General features: G+C 41.2%; 2 protein-coding genes across 3 annotated transcripts in view; one reads left to right on the top strand and one right to left on the bottom strand.

The window, feature by feature from the left end:
* Positions 1-8487, top strand: part of LOC123982036 (WD repeat-containing protein 70) — a 67631-nt gene extending 59144 nt beyond the window's left edge. The window contains exons 14-18 of the mRNA XM_046067368.1: positions 1588-1688; positions 2251-2330; positions 4004-4120; positions 6660-6822; positions 7736-8487. Coding sequence (XP_045923324.1) covers positions 1588-1688; positions 2251-2330; positions 4004-4120; positions 6660-6822; positions 7736-7823 — 549 coding nt within the window. The 3' untranslated portion in view covers positions 7824-8487. The remainder of the gene's footprint in view (positions 1-1587; positions 1689-2250; positions 2331-4003; positions 4121-6659; positions 6823-7735) is intronic.
* Positions 8488-10665: 2178 nt separating this feature from the next.
* gdnfa (glial cell derived neurotrophic factor a) lies at positions 10666-18742 on the bottom strand. 2 transcript variants are annotated; one of them, XM_046065968.1, is made up of 3 exons: positions 17655-18742; positions 16518-16751; positions 10666-13721 (listed from the first exon to the last, which is right to left on the bottom strand). In XM_046065968.1, exons 2-3 carry the CDS (start codon positions 16723-16725, stop codon positions 13162-13164), a joined length of 768 nt encoding a protein of 255 aa, XP_045921924.1. In that variant the 5' UTR covers positions 16726-16751; positions 17655-18742; the 3' UTR covers positions 10666-13161. The 2 variants fall into 2 exon arrangements, with proteins under 2 accessions (XP_045921924.1, XP_045921925.1); XM_046065969.1 differs by lacking the exon at positions 17655-18742 and having other exon boundaries at positions 16518-17202.
* Between the last annotated feature and the right edge of the window lie 1552 nt (positions 18743-20294).

The raw sequence follows: 20294 nt of genomic DNA, 5'->3' as shown, positions 1-20294 counted from the left end.
TTATGGCCTCATTAGGGTCATTCTATGTTGTGTTGCCGTGCTTTGTATTGGGTGAATTCCTCGAGATTTGACGGCACCTGCGGAGTGCAACAGAATTCCTAACTGTCGGATCTGCCTCTCCTCGCATGTAGGGACTGTCCGCGTTGCTTTAGCAACTCTGACAGGGCAATTTATAACCCATTACGCATTTACACTGAAGCACATCCACAGTAGGTAGACTTTGATTGTTCGCGATACATACATGCTGATACATGTTCTAAGTGTTGACTGAGCTTTCTATGGGAAAAGCATCTCCCTAAGGACAAATGCTGCAGATTTTCAAAGTTCAGATTATTTGTTAAATAAACGGTTTTTATGCTACAATATCACACTGCATTTGCAAACTTATTTACATTTGTGCTTATTAAGTAATTTCTCTTATTTGTACACATTTTCATTTATGTGCCAATATATGAATAGGATATGTGAGGCTCATGTTAAGCACATCCTGTTTAAAGCATTTTCCAGATCTTTCTAGCCAGTTCATGATCTGGTTGAGCAGATTAACCCTCATCTGTCCAATGAGCTACACACCACTGAGCTGTTGGCCTGATAGTGTAGATATGCATATATGAGGGTTGTTAATTATATTTATTAACATGGTGACATAATTTCATTGTATATAGAATATGTTTATATGATCACTTCAAGTTGTATTTTATAGTTTTCATATTGTAATATTGAACTAAAACACTAGCCATGCTTGCATTTTCTCTATGTACATGTATGCACAAGTACTTGTCTTCATGCGTGTCTGTTCTCTTGTGTGCGATTTAGACTCCTTCCCCTGGTATCCTGGTGGGAAGCCGAACAGCTGGGCGCTAAGCAGCTTTCACCGTCATTGAATCTGGACATCCCAGTCGTAGTCCCCCCCCCCCCCGCCCAGATTGCCTACTGTGTTCCACATAAAGATGTGCCAAACGCTCACTCTCTCAAAAATTCTGTACAACTACGGGACATACTCATCTGCATAAAATATACATAGATGTGTGTTAACAATGACACTCTTAACCACAAGTCATCACAGAGGGTCGTGATGCTCTAATAATGTCTGTGAAGGAAGGAGGCACTGCTGCAGGGAGTCTAGCTCTCTCTACTGTAGCTCACAAATCACAGAATGAACAGAGGGTCTCTCTCGCTCACCCCCCACACACACACACACACACACACACACCTCTGGATAAATGTGGCCACATTTGCCTATTGGCATTGGGCCATCTGTCACACACAGACTGAGGGATCCAGCCCTCATCCCAACAACCAAATATAGTCAACTAGAGCAGCACAGCACGCTGGGACTGATCTCTGTACTACAACCAACCTAGGTCATGCACTCACAATACTTAAGTCAATAAAATATGATTGTTACCTTCTGTTTGCAAGGAAATATCCTTGCAAATCTGAACCACAGTAGAGAAAGTTGCTCACCACCTGCTGTGGGCTGCTGTTTCAAAGTGTGACCTCCTTACTGCACGCGTACCACCTTCAGTTACTGTGCAAAAAACATTTATCTGTATCTTGTTGTTTCTGTCTACCTGTGCGTTCCAGAGCATCGTCCGCTGCCTGTGGCACCCAAAACTTAACCAGATAATGGTGGGAACTGGGAATGGACTGGCCAAGGTCTACTATGACCCTGTTAAAAGCCACAGGTATGTTTACTTTAGAACTTTAGATATAAGGCTGTTGTTATTTTTATCTTCTTTTTATTGACAATAATTTAACTGAAAACACTATGCCTCCATACCATAGAACTCTATTGTTGACCAAAAACAATTACAACTGAAAGAGCCATACTTTTGGAATGGATAAGTGTGATATGTGTTTATTGCAATCAACATGGCAAGTGTAGTTTGCTTTGACAAGCTGAGAAGAACTGTGTAAACATGAAGTGCTATGTAAGATTAAAAATGCAGCATCATGTCTCTATGTTCAAACCATATACTATAGTTCTATATGTTCTATGTATTGGTAGTTCCCAATGACGAATATGTCTTACCTGTGTCATCTTTTCTGGACAAAATTTAAGTTCTGTGGCACAGAGGCTTAAGCAATATTAGTGTGAGGCGGCAAAGGATTGCAGGTGCAATAAACTCATTGTTGGTTTGAGTTTCTTCAGGTGAATTTAAAAAAGCAAGGCCTTATCCTTGGTGTCTTGTTTTCTATACAATACCTTGAAATTATGTAATTTGTAACCAACTGGCTGTTTTCCAGAGGGGCTAAACTGTGTGTAGTGAAGTCCCAGCGGAAAGAGAAACAAGCAGAGACGCTAACACAAGATTACATCATCACACGTAAGTTCTTCCAAATTCATACACACTCACAATCTGTGTCATCCATACCTTCAAAAAATAATAAAATTCACCCCTTAGTGAGCTTTGAACTTCATTGCCTGCTCTCTAGCCTTGTCGTGCATGACATGCAGTTTCATGCATCTCCTTTTAATCAGTAAACAGTTACTGAGGTAATTAAAGTGAAGTGCCTTTCTCAAAGTCCTCCAGCAGTTTAATCCACCTTGGGCTACTAACCCATCTGTGCTCTTTGCTCTTCACATAATAAGGGCACTGTTTGTTTTAACAGCAAGAGAAAGACATCACCAAAACAATGCCGGCCATCTTCCGAGTGCGTGATGTGATAAGTGGAGCATATTCTAAGCATCATCCTTCTCTGACATAAACAACAAAACTGCTAACCTCTGTTTACACGCTCCCTCTCTCACACAGAAACATTCAAACCGGGGGGCTTTTTGAGAAATAAGAGTATTTGGGGGCTTTCTGGCCCATTAGCTGATGGAGTGGGGTGTGGATGAGTGGATCGACAGCCTCGGGGCACTGTTCCACGCGGCGGCCATGTGCTCTGCAGTCACGCAGGATCACGCTATGGACAGCCGCCTCTCCCACCTCTGCTGGCCTGATCTCCTGCTGGTCCCCCCCCGAACACACAAACACTACCCCCCTACCTGTCATCCTGTCATATCACCAACACACGAGGCTGTCATCTCTTTTGCGCGTGCCTCACGCTCCTTTGCCCCCAGACTGAAGTCGTGAACCTACAGGAACAGAACAGCTGCTGAGACGTTGTCCCTGATTGGCTGCTGAGACTCAATTCAGACATTGTTTGGGCTGCTGCAGCCTTTTCAGATGCATCATGTGATTTCATTGCCATGCCAACAGGGTGTGAAGTAGGCAGGCATTTGACTGCCACGAGCGGCGAGTGACGCACTTGATGCCCTGGCACTGGAAAATTAGAGGGGACAGGAAGCAAGTGATGGCCCATTGAGAAAAGCGAGGGAATCTGTTAACAGTAACCTTTTTGCTTAATGTAGCGTGGAGGAGAAGAATTAACACTGAACAGCGACAGGACTCCTGAATGGAAAATCACTTTATCTCGCCCTTTACTAAAGTGTCTCTTTGTAACCCCCGAGGATAAGAGCAGAGCATACACTCACTAACACAAAGACAAATGCTCGCACACACACACACACACTCTCTCTCTCTCCTTCTTACACACCTTTGAGGGCACTCATTCACACTTACTCATGCACACGTTCACTCACACACTCATGGATTTAAGTGCTGGGGGCCTTTATTGTGGTAGTGTTCACAAATGTGAAGAGTGGCGGTGTGATGGTCTGAATCTAAACATGGGGGATATTATGTTGGTGTGCACTATGGCAGAAAAAGTACACAAGGGGAGAGATGCTGCCAGGGTTCAACAAGTGCGTGTATTTTTGCGTAAATGCAGCGTATCGTCTGAAAGGCGTAGTAGTACGTGAGACTGTGTTTCTGCACTTTCTGTGTGAAACATCTTTTAGCAAAGCAGTTTGCAGTAAGCTATATGTGGGTTACAAACACTGGACATATTGCCAAGTGCGCTGCCTGCTTATTTGCGCGGCTGTGTTTTGTGATCTTGCAGTTTGAGTTACCTAAGCAACTTGATTATCCTTGTTTACCCTGTGTGTCTCCAGCTCATGCCTTACCCATGTTCAGAGAGGCCCGGCAGCGGAGTACACGAAAACAGCTGGAGAAGGACAGACTTGACCCAAAGAAATCCCACAAACCCGAGCCTCCTGTGTCCGGACCAGGTAAAATGCAGAAACCAAAAACCTTTAACTTCACAGAATAAACAAAAACAGTAACAAGGAAAGCATGCTTTAGTTTGTACAACTCCACAGAGACGAGATAAAACAAAAACAACTAATGAGCAACAACAAAAATGCACAACAAATACCATCATTTGAATAGGAGTATAGTAATGACTGAAGTGTTTTATTAGTCATGTTCTTAACTGGATGAATGCGTGATTCTGTTTGAGGCAGATGTACAAATCCACTGTTGTTGATGGGTTCGGTGTTACATAATCCATCTGAAGTCGAGCTATAACAACACTGTTCCCACGTGGCCTCTCAAAGCCTGCTGTTGGCATCAAATTTTTTTAACTGCTGGGTCTGTTTACTTTTTTTTTTTTTTTTACTGTAATACACACTTTCACACATGCCACACCAATGCATGGTCATGGATACAGTTTTGAGCTTCGTTCCAATAAGACGCGGTGCCAGACAACATTTCCTGCTACATTGTATTCCAGCTGGCTTGTTGCTGCTGTGTGTTGTTTTTTTTCACTTTCACTCACTTTTTCCTTCCGTAATGTGTACTTACAACACATCTAATGGTTCCACAGTGCAATATTTTCTCAGATTGAAAAAAGCAAAATGTTATAAGCGTTTAAGCATGGAACATACCAAAAGTAGACAAATTTTTAAAAATCATGTAAAAGACATTTAGCCCAATTTACAAAACACCAAAAAAAAAGGAAGGGGGGGAAGAAAGCCACAGCAACCTTCCAAGATAAGTAAAATGTTTTGCATTTAGAGGAAGTTGTTATTGACAGTATGAAATTTTTAAAATATCAGTTTTTGTTTACTTAAATATGTTGTGTAAGTAAAAAAAAAAAAAAAAATTACTTACATAATTAACACTTAGTAAAAGCACCTGCTCAGCCAAATGAAATTATTTAGGAATCGTTAGTATTATTATAAGTATGAAAACCTACAGAGTGACAGGGGTCGAGCAATGCAGAAAATAGTCTGCAAATGAAAATGTAAGCCTGACTACTTGATAGCAGGCCAGTGGTTTTTAGACGACAGCGTGTCTTTATATTGTTTATCCTCTGTGTAGAATGACTTAGCATAAGTGCAAGGTAATGTTTGGTGGTTGGCTCGATGCTTACAAGCAATGGAAAGACGTGCCTCTCAATCCCCCAAACAACCTCACCAACCAACTGCACCAGGAAATCCCAGCGTGTTTAAGTATGTGTGTGTGTGTATACATTCGTGTGTTTATTTTATCCTTTAAGACAATAATGTCCTCTCTGGAAAACGGGAAGTTTGTTCCTCAAAAGCTACATTAAGTGCAGTCAGATACATTCAACAGCACAGAAGTAGGGTAACTGCAGCAAAGATCAGTGTAGCTTTCATGCACTGCTTTCTAAAACATGAATTTAACAAGTGCATAAAACATAAAATATAATATAAAGGTAACAAAAAAACTGTCATAATGTCATGATAAAAATAATGTGGAAAAGGGCGCATAATCTTTGTACACATCCCACTATTTTAAATAGAAATATTCATCAAAAAGAAAACTGTGTACCTAACAGTTAAAGGAGTACATTTTTGGAACTATGATTATTTGCTTTATGCCTGACAGTTAGTTAGCATTAGCATAAAGACTAGACTCAGGTGGAAAATAGCACGCCTGGGTCTCTCCAAAGTTCAAAAATACATTAACATCTCTAAAGCCCACTAATTACCATGATGTCTTGTTTGTTTAATCTGTACCCAAACAGAAATGTAAAAACAACTCTTTATGATTTATGTGCTGTGAGTATTTCTTAACGAACAACAGTTCGTTAATTATCCACCCTGTGCTTCTGTGCAGCGTCTCCGCTGGTTGCTTGGCAAACTCTCTGTGATGATGAGGCTGTCGCTGTGCTCGGACTGTTGTTCTGTTCCTTTTTTTTAAGAAAGCACTGAAATCATGTACAGGATAAAAACATATTTGCAATTACGTTTTACTAAATAAAATACTATAAATGTCAGTGAATTTCCTACTCAGATGCCCTGATGACTCAGTGCGCCAGGTGATTTCATACTCTAAAGAGTATAGAAGGTTATAATGGATAATAGTGCGTAGACTAGCCAATACTAGACTGCCAGGTCAGTCTGTAAGAAGGCACCAATAACAGATTTGGGTTTGAAATATACATTTTTTTTTTTTAATAAAGTCCTTTATTTACGTATGTCTGCCATTGTTATAATACCACTCTGGGGTGCCAAATATAGTAATTTTCTAATTATATTGATAGCGGATTTTATTTAATTAAGTGCTTTCTGATTACAGTTTATACATTTTTTTTTTTTTTTTTTTAAATCTATAATGATAACTGTGGTGTGCTAACGTGTGTAAATCTGGTAAAATAGGGTGTCATAGTGTAGCCATGTCAGCACGTTCTCACATTTACATTTTTAATGTTGGAACAATTCTGTAATCCTACATTTAAAATGTGTGGGTTTTTTTATGTGCATAAACTGTATCTAATCCAGTAATCATGTGTCTTGACAGGTCGTGGAGGGAGAGTAGCAGCTCATGGTGGAACTCTGTCTTCATTCATTGTAAAGAACATCGCTTTAGATAAAACAGATGACAGTAACCCACGAGAGGCCATCCTACGTCACGCCAAAGCAGCTTCAGATAACCCTTACTGGGTTGCTCCGGCATATACACAGTAAGAGAACCTCATATCTTTGTTTGTAAAAATATGAATAATTTACACACTTCCTGTCCATCAGTTTTTCTTTTCCTCACTCACACATCCTCTCTCATTATCAAAAAGTGTAAGATGAGCACTGAGAGTGCTGCGTATGCCATTGTGATGGTACTTGTGTTTCTTCCTACTGGTGTGACACATAAATGTTTAAAGAGTTGTACTGTTTTACACGTAGACACTTACTTAATGGCCAGCTTTAGATCACTATCAGACTCAGACAGCGATGTGAGCGTGGAACAAATCTGTGAGCCAAATCAGACAGTCTGTTTCACATACTTGCAATACTTGTGTTATACATTATAGTATAGTAGGTAAGTACACCATTTTAGCCTGGTTGCAAGAGCGCTCTCAAGCAGCAGTAGTCACAATCACAACTCTCTTTGCTTGGCTAGAACTTACCTTAAACATTTACATTTATTCATTTAGCTGACGCTTTTATCCAAAGCGACTTACAATTGCTATGCATGTCTGAGGTCGCACGCCTCTGGAGCAACTAGGGGTTAAGTGTCTTGCTCAGGGACACAATGGTGGATGTCTCACAGTGGGAATCGAACCCAGGTCTCCCACACCAAAGGCAAGTTAATTCTGCTGAGGAGCAGCCCTGTGAAGGCAGGTCTAGATTTGGTCTGAGTTACAGTCCTCTGCAACATGTGACTGTAACATCTGCAGCCTGAACTTCCTTATGCCTCAGTTGGCCTGGACAGAAAAAAAATCATTTGTCTGAGGCACCAAAAATTAACTCTCTTAAAGCATTCCTGTCTTCACAGCTCTGTCATCTGATTATCTGCAATTTGTAATTTATTGCTCTGCTCTGAATTTGCCTGATAAAAACCGTTAAATCATTACCCCCCCCTTTTGTGAATCACTTTAGGACCCAGCCAGAGCCTGTGTTTGCAGAGGACTCAGAGGAGGACGAGGAGGCTGACAAGGAACCAGAGTGGAAGAAACGCAAGATCTGAGACTCTTCAACAGCAGTTCGTTGTATATAGGGTAGCTGATGTAGTGGGCGTGTGGTTGGATATACAGCATTGTAACCACAAGGTCTCAGGATCAATCCCAGAACACTTGAGTCGATGTCAGAAACTGTGCATACGAGCATCAATTATATTACTAAATTGTGCGGCCCCTGTCCTCGCTCCAGTAATGTTTTTTTTAAGCAAAAATGTCTTTGTGTGTGCTTGTGTGCTAGGGGAGGTGGCAAAAAAATGTGGAATGCATGTTCACTGTGCAAGCATAATATCCTTTTATACAGGTTTATGTTCCTATTATTGCAATTTGTCAGCTTCTGGAAGATCTTGGCTTTTTATGTCTGTTTGGATTATCTGGCCTTTATTTTCATCATTTCTATTGTCCTCTCCTCCCACATTTCCAGAGTTTGCTAATGCCTCATAAATATGGTCCAGATTTTGTGGTCTGGTTCTCTTCATCAACGAAGAACAGTTTGCAAGTTTGTAAAAAGTAAAAAAAAAGAAAAGAAAATTGCAACCTAAATAAACGGTTTCTAAAGTTGGACAGTTTTGTTGGATGCAACATAGAAAACTTAGTTCAGCCAACTGCTAATTTGCCTCCATACTGTATTTCACCTCCAAACCTAAATAAAGAAATTTGTAGTCTCTTGTCAAATGGTGATATATTTTATCCAAAGTGAGGCACTGGCTCAAACCAGCAGATTTACAGGACACCCAGTCCTCACTGCTTTAAATAAAGATTTTATAAGCTACTTTTTGCATAGTTAAATTGGTACATTGCACAATGTCATTCTTATTCAAATTAACTTTAATATAAAGGTCCACTTACTACCTTTTTAGTTTACAACCACATCTCACAGTATTTGTCAGCAAACTGAAGTTTGCTCAGTTGACAACTTCATCTTCCTGAGGAAGACCATGAGATGAACCCTCAAGGTGAATAACAAGCTCAAGCTCCAGTACAAAATTGTGTCATATTTCTAGGGGCTCCAGTTGCTTTCAATTTTATGTGTTTGTTGCATTTTTTTTCTGCAACAACAAATAATAATCTGGAAATGACTGTACCACGTCAAACACCTTTAAGAAAGTGGAGCCATTTCTGTTTTTTTGTTTTAATTGACCTGTACAGTGTCAGAAAAAATTAAATTGACAGAGAAAACCACAACATAAAGATCTAATGAAACCCATGTTTGTGTTTCTTTATACATCTCTCTGGAATGCATCCTCTGCCTACAGCAACAAATGTGAGTGCTTTTGTTTTTTCAAGTACAACTGAAAAAGCCATCTGGTTAATTCTGCTGTATAAATTCTGAATTTCACTGGCATGATGATATGCAGGTTTTGTTTTCTAAGTGCTCAGTGCTCATCCCTCCACTGGTATCTGATGTCACCTTACGTGTGTCGTAAGGATATGAAAAATCTTCACACACGTGTCTGTCAGTTAGTTGTTTCTACTGAGTGACTTGCACTGGGTGAAACTGTAGAGCGATCTTAAAATTCCTCGCCAACCAAAGTTACAAGTACACAATTGAATGTCTTAGCATCCCTGCAAACTCCCCATGGACAAACCAATACCAGGACATGAAATATGGAAGGACTAAAACTATGAATGATGGATTTAAGAGCAACTGAAGAGTAGAGCTGAGAAGATATTGGCTTCGTGGGGGAAATACTGACGTCAAGCTCTTCTTGTGTTTTCAGCCAGCAGCAGGAGGTGAGGAGTGCTGTGTGATTCAAGTGGGTCGATCACTCCACCAACATATGATGAACGAGTTGGCAAGCAAACAGGCAAAGCTGTGTGTGGACCTGAAACCAAAGCCTCCAGGTACATGCATTTTAAGATACAGACACCTTATAGGTTCAGTTCATGCAAATTACAAATAAATGTTTTCTTACAGGACTCCGGATAAAAAAATTGTGAACTTTGGTCACAGTTAAAGCATATGGAGATGTTTTTCCTATTGTCAACAAATCCCTTGAAAAGATTAAAACCAATGAGTTAATTTGTCTTTCTAGCTTCCTCACAAGCCCATTGCCTCCTACTGAAATGGGTTAAACCTGCAATTACATTTTTTTTTTTTGCCACTAAGGTACAACGCAAGTTCTGAACACAACATTTATTATCACCTTTAAGTTAATATAGCGCACTTGTTGGCAAACAGTTGCTTATTTACACATCCAGCAGTTACGAAGCAACATCATCCTGAATTTGGAGGTGTGCTCCTGGCCATCTTGTGAATGTAAGTCCAATATTCACTCTGTTTCAGCTCTGTTTTTGGTCTCTACCAACTCCTGAGGAAAATATCTGGCTCTTCAGCTGCTAAATGTTCAACTGTGTTCACCATTATTAGACCACGGCACTGAGACATGGCATGTTTTTTTAAAAACATGCAAAGTTAAAGACTTGTGACTTGGTGGACTTGACTCAAAAGACATAAAAACAGCTCTTGTAGTACCTCAGCTGTACACTGTATACACACCTTGAGCCCAAGCTTAGTGACTCACTGTCTGTACTGCTGCCATTTACTCATCAGCATTTACATATCTTCTTTGCACAGTGGAAACATTCTCGAGCGCCTTGATTTACAGCTCAGTGGCGCTTTACGGTTAGCTTTTGTTTACTGTACGACCCTTGGCTAGTGTTCAGGAATGCAGAACAGGAGGGGACGCCACACTGTTAGAGGCCATCTCTGAAGCCATCCCCACAATTCTCCATGTAGCCCAAATTTTCATCCCCAATTTTACATGATGCTTGTGTAAACATATCCCAGGCAAATTAGCACCATCTGGCACCGGTGCGCTGTTGAACATGGCAGAAGACCAGGAGACAAGCTCATTTGATAGAAACAAGTTTAATTCTGTAAAAAGTTATAAAATGAATATTGTACAAAAATAAAGTTTGCCAAGAGCTTTGGTTCTGTAACACGAAAACAAGTGAGACGACATGACAGGTTTTCCCACAGAGGTGTTCACACAATAACAAATCCAATCCTTTCTTCAAATATTAAAACACTGAGGATTTCTTCGCATCTTTACCTTTTGCTTGTTCACCCTTGCATCAAAACCAGAGGACTAATCACCAAAGAACAGTAGAGCAAACAGCCACGAAGATGAGAGGGCTAGTGGTCACAGTTTACACGCTTTAATGTATGGTATCGAAGAGTAGCGGGACGCTCTGAGGCTTCTGGGAAGTCTCCTAACTGCACATTCTCATCTGGAAAGGCTTACGCACAAATCAGTTGTTAAAGGGGAAGATGATCCAATTGATGAGGTATGCTGTGATAAAAGCTAGAGCTTTTTTCGTCTCTGTGTAGTGTTTGGCCTAAATTCAGCTTGATGCAGTGGATTTGTTCTGTGTGCAGGGGGATTACACAGTAAAGCTGGCTTGCTTGCTGCTGGGTGGGCACAGATACCTTGGTCCCTAATCCGTGCTAACATCAAGACCTACCCGAGGGCTCTCTTTGTTCCACTTTAAACGATCCCCTTGCAGGGTCTTGATGGACACAGCAACGTGCTTTTAAGGAGCCTCCTGTTTTCCTGGATGTATATTTCTGTACAGTTTGGGAATAAACTTGGCTGAGCAAGTTATTGCATGTGGAAAGCATGCTGAGCCTACCCATTGTCTTCCCTCTGTAATTCCAAAACATATTCTTTTGTCAAAACGTCTAGTCTTGAGATATTTACATCGGCTGACGATGACAGCCGCTACAGTAGCTGGATCTTCCTTAAACTGCCTTCATCAAAATGCTTTTGCCAACAGGAATATTTGGTTAAGACTCATGTTAGAGGATCACTTTCAAATCCTCTTTCACGGAGTAAGACCTGTCTGTCACAGTCGAGACAGAAACACAGGCAGTCCTGTGAACTTTAAAGCCTACTCGGACAGTAACCACTGCAAAGCCTTTGCTCAGACTTGGTGCAAGGCCAGAGTGAGGTTTTGGGTAACGGACGTTGATAGGCAGGCAATCTAGCAGCTTCTGTACTCTGTGACTCAAAAGTATGGATCCTCAAAGGCACCTACAGATCCTCAGAGAGACCACAATCCTCGTGTTGTTTTCAGAATTCAATTAAAAGATGCGACAGCTCCTGTTTGGAGTGACAAATCTTTTCTAGATGATTCATTTGAAAATTGCCTTGAAAATAAACAGCAGCAAAGAGTCATTTGTCTTCTTGTAAACAATACAGTATGTATGTATGTATGTATATATGATGTGTTCGTTTGATCAGGAGCCTATACCCTGGTGTTCTGAGGAAAGGGCAACAAAAGTCCCTCTGTAGCGTGGTCACAGTAGGGAAAATGAGGTGAACCCCCCCCAACTCCAAAACAACAGATCAATTAAATCTAGAATCTTTTATTGGTCCCCTCTGTGTCTCTTCCCACCCTCCCATAACTTGATAGCTAACAATGATGTTCTGGACTCATGAATTAAGGAACCCTGGAATCAAATTGACGCAAATAAGCAATGTAAAAATTGCATGTGTGGATGAGTGTTTAGCAGTTCTGGATCACCTTTTTAGATTTTGCTTGAGAAAAATGCTCCACTTTGGCACCATCCAGGACAAACAAAGCTTTTAAATAAATAAGAAAAACAATTTCTTTCATAAAATGGACTGAAATAAATAACAATAAGTTAATTCCATCTTAATAAATATACCTCTTACACACACGTGTGTATATATATATATATATATATGTATGTATATATGGATTTTATGTAGATGTGTTGCACCAAAAGTCTTTGCTTAACTCCGGTGTGGTATTTATCATCTCTTGGCTCTGAATGTATGTGTCATCATCCAGACTATGCAGTTGAAGTGATTTAGACTGCAGCTGAATATACTCCTTAAATCTCCCACGTTCATTTGGAGTGTTAGGAGCCAGCTATGGAAAAAATGAATTCTTCTAGGAAAACAAGCCAACTTAGTCAGATGTTTTCTTCACTCTCACCTTTTTAGACAGCACAGTTAGCAAATCCTGTGTAGTGTAAAAGTGTTGTCTCTTCCGGAAAATTGGTACACGCCTCTACACATTTCTGCACGTGTCTGCATGAACCGTCAAATACTGGTCAGGGGTTCTGAAGGACTGAGTGTGGACTGTAAGTTAAATGTACAGTTTGCTTCTTTAACGGCTGTTCCATTGTCTTTCAGGTGACTTTTATATACTCACCTGTGTCTCCTTTGACCCCTACAGAAAAAAAGAGACAATACACTCCCTCTTCGACCTTGTATGCCCATTTCCAAAAGTGATCCCTCTCTTTGCAGCACCAGCTTGTAAAGGTGATCCTTAGTTCACTGATGCTGGTCATTTTGTCACATCCATGTGACTTCCTCAGACACAGCCACACTTCCTGGCAGAATGCTTCTTCAGCGTGTGATACACCACATTGTCGTCCAAGAAAGATAAGTCATCATCGAAAGCGATTGGTCGACAGCAGGTGCGAGAGGGCGTGTCCTTGTCCAGCTTCTTGTTGTGTGTGAGGTTGTTGAGGATCTTGTCATAGTTGGTCTCCGCCTCTACGCAAGGGCCGCTGCAGTACCGGAAGATCAGCTCCTCTTTAGTCTGGTAGCCCAGCCCCAAGTCCGTCACATTAAGATGGACCTCCTTAAGCAAGCAGCCTCGAGTCTGCACCGATATCCCCTCCCTCCCCTTCTCGCCTCGCCCTCCTTTCCCGCCTCGGCTTCCACCTCGCCCCCGACCCCGCCTCCTGTCGCCATGTCCTCTCCTCTCACCTCTCGCACCTCCTGTGTTTGCTGCTCCCCTCTGTCTTTGCTCCCTCCGTCCCCTGGATTCCCCGCTGGGCTCCGACGATCTTCGGAGTCTGCCAATGGTAGCTTCAATAAAATCCATTACATCATCAAACTGCTCTGGATAGGGACCCGTGATGTCATCTGAAAGATACAGAAAGAACAGATTCACTCAAAAAGCTGTTGTTTTTTTTTTAAATGACAATTTTATCATGTTACACATTAAGCTACAGCCAGTACGTAGATAGCTTGGCTTATCACAAAGACTGGAATCAGGGGGAAACGGTTAGCCTGCCTTTGTCCAACCGTAACAACATCTGCCTACTGCCACCTCTAAAGATCACTAAATAACATGTCATGTTGTTTGTTTAATCTGTAAAAAACTGAGGTGACCGCAAAACGACAATTCGCTGTTTTATAGAAGATTTTGTGTCAGACTATTCTGGAGTCTCCTCTGCTTCTGATCTTCTCTTCTAGCTCATCTTAATTCTAAAGCAGAAAGCAAATAAGCGTATTTCCAAAAATGCTGAACTATTTATATGTAAGACTGAGGTTCCGTTTGTGCGGGGGGAAAAAAGTCCATTATTGTTGAGTGTACATGCTTAGTTGGCATACGCGTAGGAATGTTTTGTAAAATATGTTCTGATACAAATGCAGACAATGTTCATAAATACTGAGACATGTGCAGATCAGAAACTGTTCATGCTGATTTATAGATTTCTCTCAGGCGCAGGAATGCAGAAAGCAGTCCAGAGTTGTTCATATGGACCTGCAGGTTCCCCTGCTATAACTCCTTCCAACATGGCTGTTGGGTAATGAGGTGGAGGCTGAAGTTTAGAGGGTTGTAGTCAGAGAAGAAGAAAATGTGTACATCTGTAATAATGGGATGGGAGCAGGATTCAATTTGCATTCATAACATGGCTGGCAAGCTTCTGACATTAGTCTGTACTCTCCTGGGTTGTTAAAGATGATTCAGTTATACAGCTTAAGTTATCCCGGTTTGCTTTCACAAACGTATTGCCTGTATCGATACAGTAGGTACAAGTACACCACCAAGAGAGACACTGTCATTTAAATCTTTCATGGGTGTAATTTTAGAATGCCAAGACTTCAAACGCCCAATAAAAGGAAATCATATGCTCAGTCATTTAGATGAAGCAGATTGTAGTCTGCTTGAAACTCAAAACAGCTCTCCACCATCTGCTGCGAAGAGAGATGAGGACTGACTGAAAGGCTTGGACCCTCCTGTGTTGCATGTTGATTCTATTATGGAGTAACGTGTCTCCTACTCCAATACCTGCAGGTCTGGCCTTAACAAACTATTTATGAATATAATGAAGACATATTGTTTTTAAATGAATCATTTAGTCAAACTCTAATTACATTACCTGTGTGCGTGTGTGGGTGGATGTGTGTTGTCATGTTGTATGTGTGTCAAGAAGTCAGGGCGGCGGGGCATGATGTCTGGCAGGTGGTGTTGTGGTTGACACGGACTCTCTATTGCAGTGTCATCTATCACTCCTTTCTTACCTGTAGCTGGCACAGGCCATCTGATCCGCCTGCGCTTGGTATATTATTGGGCCGCCGCTCGTATATCAGGTGTGCCCGGGCCAATCTGTTTAGACACACCTGCCCTTTGATTTAGACACCTCCTATTGTATGTCAGCTGACAGGCAGGGTGACTACAGTGTACACCTGCTGACAGACTAGACCGGCGGCAGCAAACGGAAAGATTCATGGTAATAATTGGGCCATATTTTTGCAGAGTCTATACTAAAGACACACCAGTGGGATCCTTAAATGCAATATACAATATTGTTTTTGTTTTTACATGTTTGTCAACTGAATTCTACAATATCAGTGTTCTGGTGCAGCTGCTGCCTGCAGATCTTTGGCTTAAAATTTAAAAGAAAGACCCATTTTTCTTTGACATTACACGCAAAACCAAAGACCGTGCCCTCTCAGAGCAACAATGTTGTTTACACTATTAGTGCATTGTTAATGGTCTTGGATTACAAAGCAGATCAGTGATGTCACCTCTGCCCAAACAGACTATGAGGTGGCAGGACAAACATTTGTCCAAATGTTCCATTCCTTATCTAGTTCTTGGCCAAGTTTACTTTTGTGTGAAGATGATACAGTGTCACAGTGATCCAAACAAAATAAATTCCTGCCCACTGTCGCTGTTAAAATATAACATAAACACAGAACTCTCACTAGATGCTTCAAACTTTCCGGTGTTGTCAAGCCTCTACCCTGGAAATTCCTGCAACCTGGTTCACACTGCCTTCTAAAAAAAAAAAAAAAAAAGATGATTTCTGACTTTTTGCAGATGGGTAAAGATCATGGGTCTCTAAGTCACAGAGGTGAACATAAACAAAGGAAGGAGGGGAAATGGGGAGAGCGACCTCTGGGATCAGAGCTGTTCATACTCTTATTAATGCTGCTGGATTGTTTTGACATCAGTGTGATGCAACCCACGGCAGCAATAAAACACAAATTAAGATCTTCCGTCTGATAACCCGCCAGTCTGAGAGCCTTATCAACGCAGGACTCTCCACTGTTGGCTCAATCCACTGGCTATCACTTTACATGCTGTTTCTCCAGTGTAATTAGTCTAGGAAGGCTCAATTACTTGGCCAGCAAACCAACTGTGTAACATCTGATTTGCCCTTACACAAAATGCAACCTACAGTATGAGCTACATGTGCTGCCTACTATTCCTCTCAAAAGTCAACACATGGCAGTGCGTGACGAGATGAAAAGATGTTGGACCTCACTTTTTCCTACATGATTAAATGTTTAGCTGCATGTTATTTTATCAAGGTTTGCACAAGCAGCACAGGTCTTTAATGTGACCCCCATGTGAGCCAATTATCCACCATTCAAGAGTGACTGCACATCAGGAGAGATTTTGTCAAAACATGCCGTGTGCCTTACATTGACCCTCCATAGAGATCTCCTGCAGGTTGTGGTCTTCACGCTGGAACACTGGCGGCTCTTCGTCCTCCACAGACAGGGACACAGAATCACTGTAGCTGCTGGGGAAATAAGTCCTCTTGGCTGGTTGAGTGTTTTGGTAGAGAGGCCTTGTAGCAACAGAGCTCAGGAGCAACAAACACGTGGCCAAAACATCCCATAACTTCATCTTAGACTCAGTTCCTATGAAGAAAGCTGCAAAAATAGGACAGGGTATTTTATTTAAATTAAGAAGACTAAACAAAGCTGATACAAACGAAATAATAGTAATAGTGATGATGCTAATAATAATCTAAACACACTCAGTCCAATCAGAATGTAGGCCAACTCTTGTTTATAGTGAAGTCAGCAAAGTGTTTGAAACAGTGTGACTCATTCTGTATTAATAACTGTGTCATCATGTCAATAGGCTTTGATCTTCACTTTGCCTTTGTCGCGTAGTGTAGATATAAATATGAATATCAGACAAAACCTACAAGAAAATTCTAAATATATCATAAGGAAAAAATTTATTTTAAGTACAATATATGCATAACTAAAATATAGGGGGGAAAAGAATAATGCGAAAATGTGTGCGTAAAAGTGTTGTTTTAAAAAATGACAAACATTTGTGATTAACCAGCAGCCCACTGACTTCCAGACCTATCAGGATTATAAGATGATATTTTCATGTTGTTGTTATATCAGGCGACCTCTTGCTACTTGTAATGAGGCACGGAGGGTGCGCCTCGCACAAAAAAAGAATGCGTTGGCTAAAGCACGCACCAAAGCGTGTTGGCAAGCATAGCCTAAATAATGGTGTAAGTTGGCCAGATGGCAATCGCCAAAGCTAACGTGACTCTGTCTAATGGCATGTTGAGTCTGCAGTAAACCTAAACAGCTATGCATGGATAAATACTGGGCTTAAACGTGCTATGCAAAAGTCCTAACAACTGTCTTTAAAAATGCACAAGTTGCATTTTTCGTTTGGATTTGCTATTTCAACGAAAATGACTAAAGTGAGGATTGTAAGCCCTTTGCGCACAAATACTGTGAGGGTGTGAGATTATTTCATTTTACACACTAAAATGATATAAAAAATGATAATGCTTCACTTACCTCAAATATGGCCCATGCAGACCTGAAACTCACTTGGCTGTTCGTGTTAAAATCCAAAACGCGACTCATTTAGCGTTCCAAGCACAGTCCGCTTAACAGCCACGATCCGAAAATGTCCTTAAAAACGAGTTAAAATTCGGCTTGTGTCCTGATAGAATAAAAGCTGAAATAGCCTACTGCACCAGGTGTGTTTTTCTTACTCCGACCCAGCGCACCAAGCAAACCATGCCTCTTTCCACACTTTGGAGTCCAAAGGTAGGTGTTGGTGAGAGCGGACCAAGTGTCACTGCGCCGCACGGGGTACAGTTGCAGTCGCTGATTAATTGGATGCTACGTTTCCACCTTGGAAATCCGAGCGAGTTCCACCATCTCCGACTGAAAGGAGTCAAATAAAGACATCAGCGGCTCCCGCGCATACGCGAGGCGCAAAAAAGGCGCACAATATCTGTTTCCCAGAGTGCAAGAAGCTCGTGTCTGCCCCTTGATAAAACTGTTAAAGCGCCGTTATATCCAGAACTGGTTAAATGTTCATAATCGCCAACATCTGACAGTATCTTGACATGGTAAACAACACAGACCGGGGTATTTATTCTCCATTTTCTCCACGTCAGAAAGTGTCTATGTAGCTCGAAGAGTTTCCAAACGCGTAGTCATCACACTGGTCTGAAGCAGGACAGATGTCTGCGCATAACACCGCACCGGGCGCAGAAGGCAGTTTGGGGAGATTTATAGTTAAGTGCGCTCTGACGTTTGGGGCATTTGGTGACCGCCCCTCTTTCATATACCCCTGCAAGAGCAAACAGTGAGTAACGGAGGTCCACATATCTCTCCAAACACCCCTGGAGCCCCGTTCGGAGGAGCGCAGTTTTCAGATGTCTTGGGGATTATGTCACACATCCTGATGTCCTCGGATTAGATTTCAGTATGCGGAATGCGATTGGGAGATGTTCTGTTGCGATGCTTGTTACTAACCTGATCTCCGCGCTCTGCGCAAAGGTGTCAGGTTCCATCATATGGCTACACTCGTCTCACATTTAAGAGTCCCACTTCACTTGCTATTTACTAGAAACATATTTGTAAATACATGAGGCGAGCATTTAGGGCACAGTGGACACTTTGATATGTCGTGTTAGCCTATATGTAGGCATGTGCAATGTGTTCCACTCCAAAATTATTACATACAAATGTAACTCATACACACCTTGGAGCATCTGGTCATTCAATAAGCGGTTTCATATCAAGGTGAGCCCGGGGCAACACCGCAGAGACCACAAAAGGAGGACTCTGAACCAGCTAAGATGTGGCACCTGAAAAAAGCCTTTCCATCACCCTTCAGGATTTACAAGCTACGCCCCCCTTTCATCTTCTGCAAAGCTGAACTCCACAAGTTACCCAGTCCTTTAAGAATTAAAGTAATTTTGTGTTCATGTGCCAGAAGAGACCGGCTGCTTCCAACAACTAAACACTTGCTTTTCCAAGAAGCTTTCTGGTTCTAATTTAACATGTAAAATGCTGCTAAAAATGGCTGATCAATAAAAGGATAGAAATCCCAGCACTGACACATTAAATCCCTACTGACTTATCTGTTATTCTGTGGTATTAAGGCTCATATTTGTTTGCTCGTGGGTTGAAACTTCTTGTCAATACATGTTTTCTTTCAAGCATTTTATCTGCGCCCTACCCATTCTTAAAGTATCTGCATGGTCTGAGGCAAGTCCTTATTGTATGGATTCCTTGCTTTCATGTCCTCACATGGTTTCATTGTATCAGCTGACAGGTATGAATGTTTCATGATACAACAATTCATATCATTTGTTTTTGTTTGTAACTTTAAAGGTAACTCGGCCCTGACTTATACCTTATTTCACAGAGCTGACAGCTTCATTGTTTTTATACAATGGAAAAAAGTCTCCGGTGTTTAGAATAAGTGGATGTTTGCTAGGGTGTTTTACAGTATAGTCTCAGTGTAGATCCACTGGGGATATCTTCCTGTCTCCATATCCTCTTCAACTTCCTCTCCCCATGCAAACTATTTAATTTGGTGTATTCTAGATAATGTATTGCAATAGAAATCTAAAGGTATTTCACACATCTGGCAATTTAATATTATTTTCTTCTACATTTAATAAAAGTTCCAGAACTAACAAAACATTTGTTTTATTTAAGTTGTCCACACTGACTAAAGTCACCTTTTACTCCTGATATTGAGATCTAACCTGGCTGTACTGTACAACATGTTTATGTTTTTAACTGAATCCTGGTTGCAAATGAATGACTATAGCCAGCTAGCTGAACTGTGTCCGCCTCAATATGATTGCTTTAGTCAACCGAGGGTCAGTGGTATAGGAAAAATTTTAAATGTCATCAAGTACGCTGTGATGAATTTAACTCCTTTGAAGTTCTCACTCTTAAAGTTGGAGGGCTGCAACCTATCATATTTGTTATAATTTATCGCCCCCCAAAACCGCCTGGAGGATTTTTATCAGAACTTCCTGATTTTTTATCTACTCTGGTTTTAAATTATGACAGAATTGTTCTTTGTGGCGATTTTAATATTCATGTTGATGACCCCAACAATGTTAATGCAACTGACTTTTTAAATATGGCCACTTCTTTTAACTTCAAACAACATGTCAAAGG

The sequence above is a fragment of the Micropterus dolomieu genome, linkage group LG13, assembly GCF_021292245.1.
Source record: "Micropterus dolomieu isolate WLL.071019.BEF.003 ecotype Adirondacks linkage group LG13, ASM2129224v1, whole genome shotgun sequence".
NCBI classification, from domain to species: domain Eukaryota; kingdom Metazoa; phylum Chordata; class Actinopteri; order Centrarchiformes; family Centrarchidae; genus Micropterus; species Micropterus dolomieu.
This window is presented reverse-complemented; position numbering and strand designations above follow the sequence as displayed.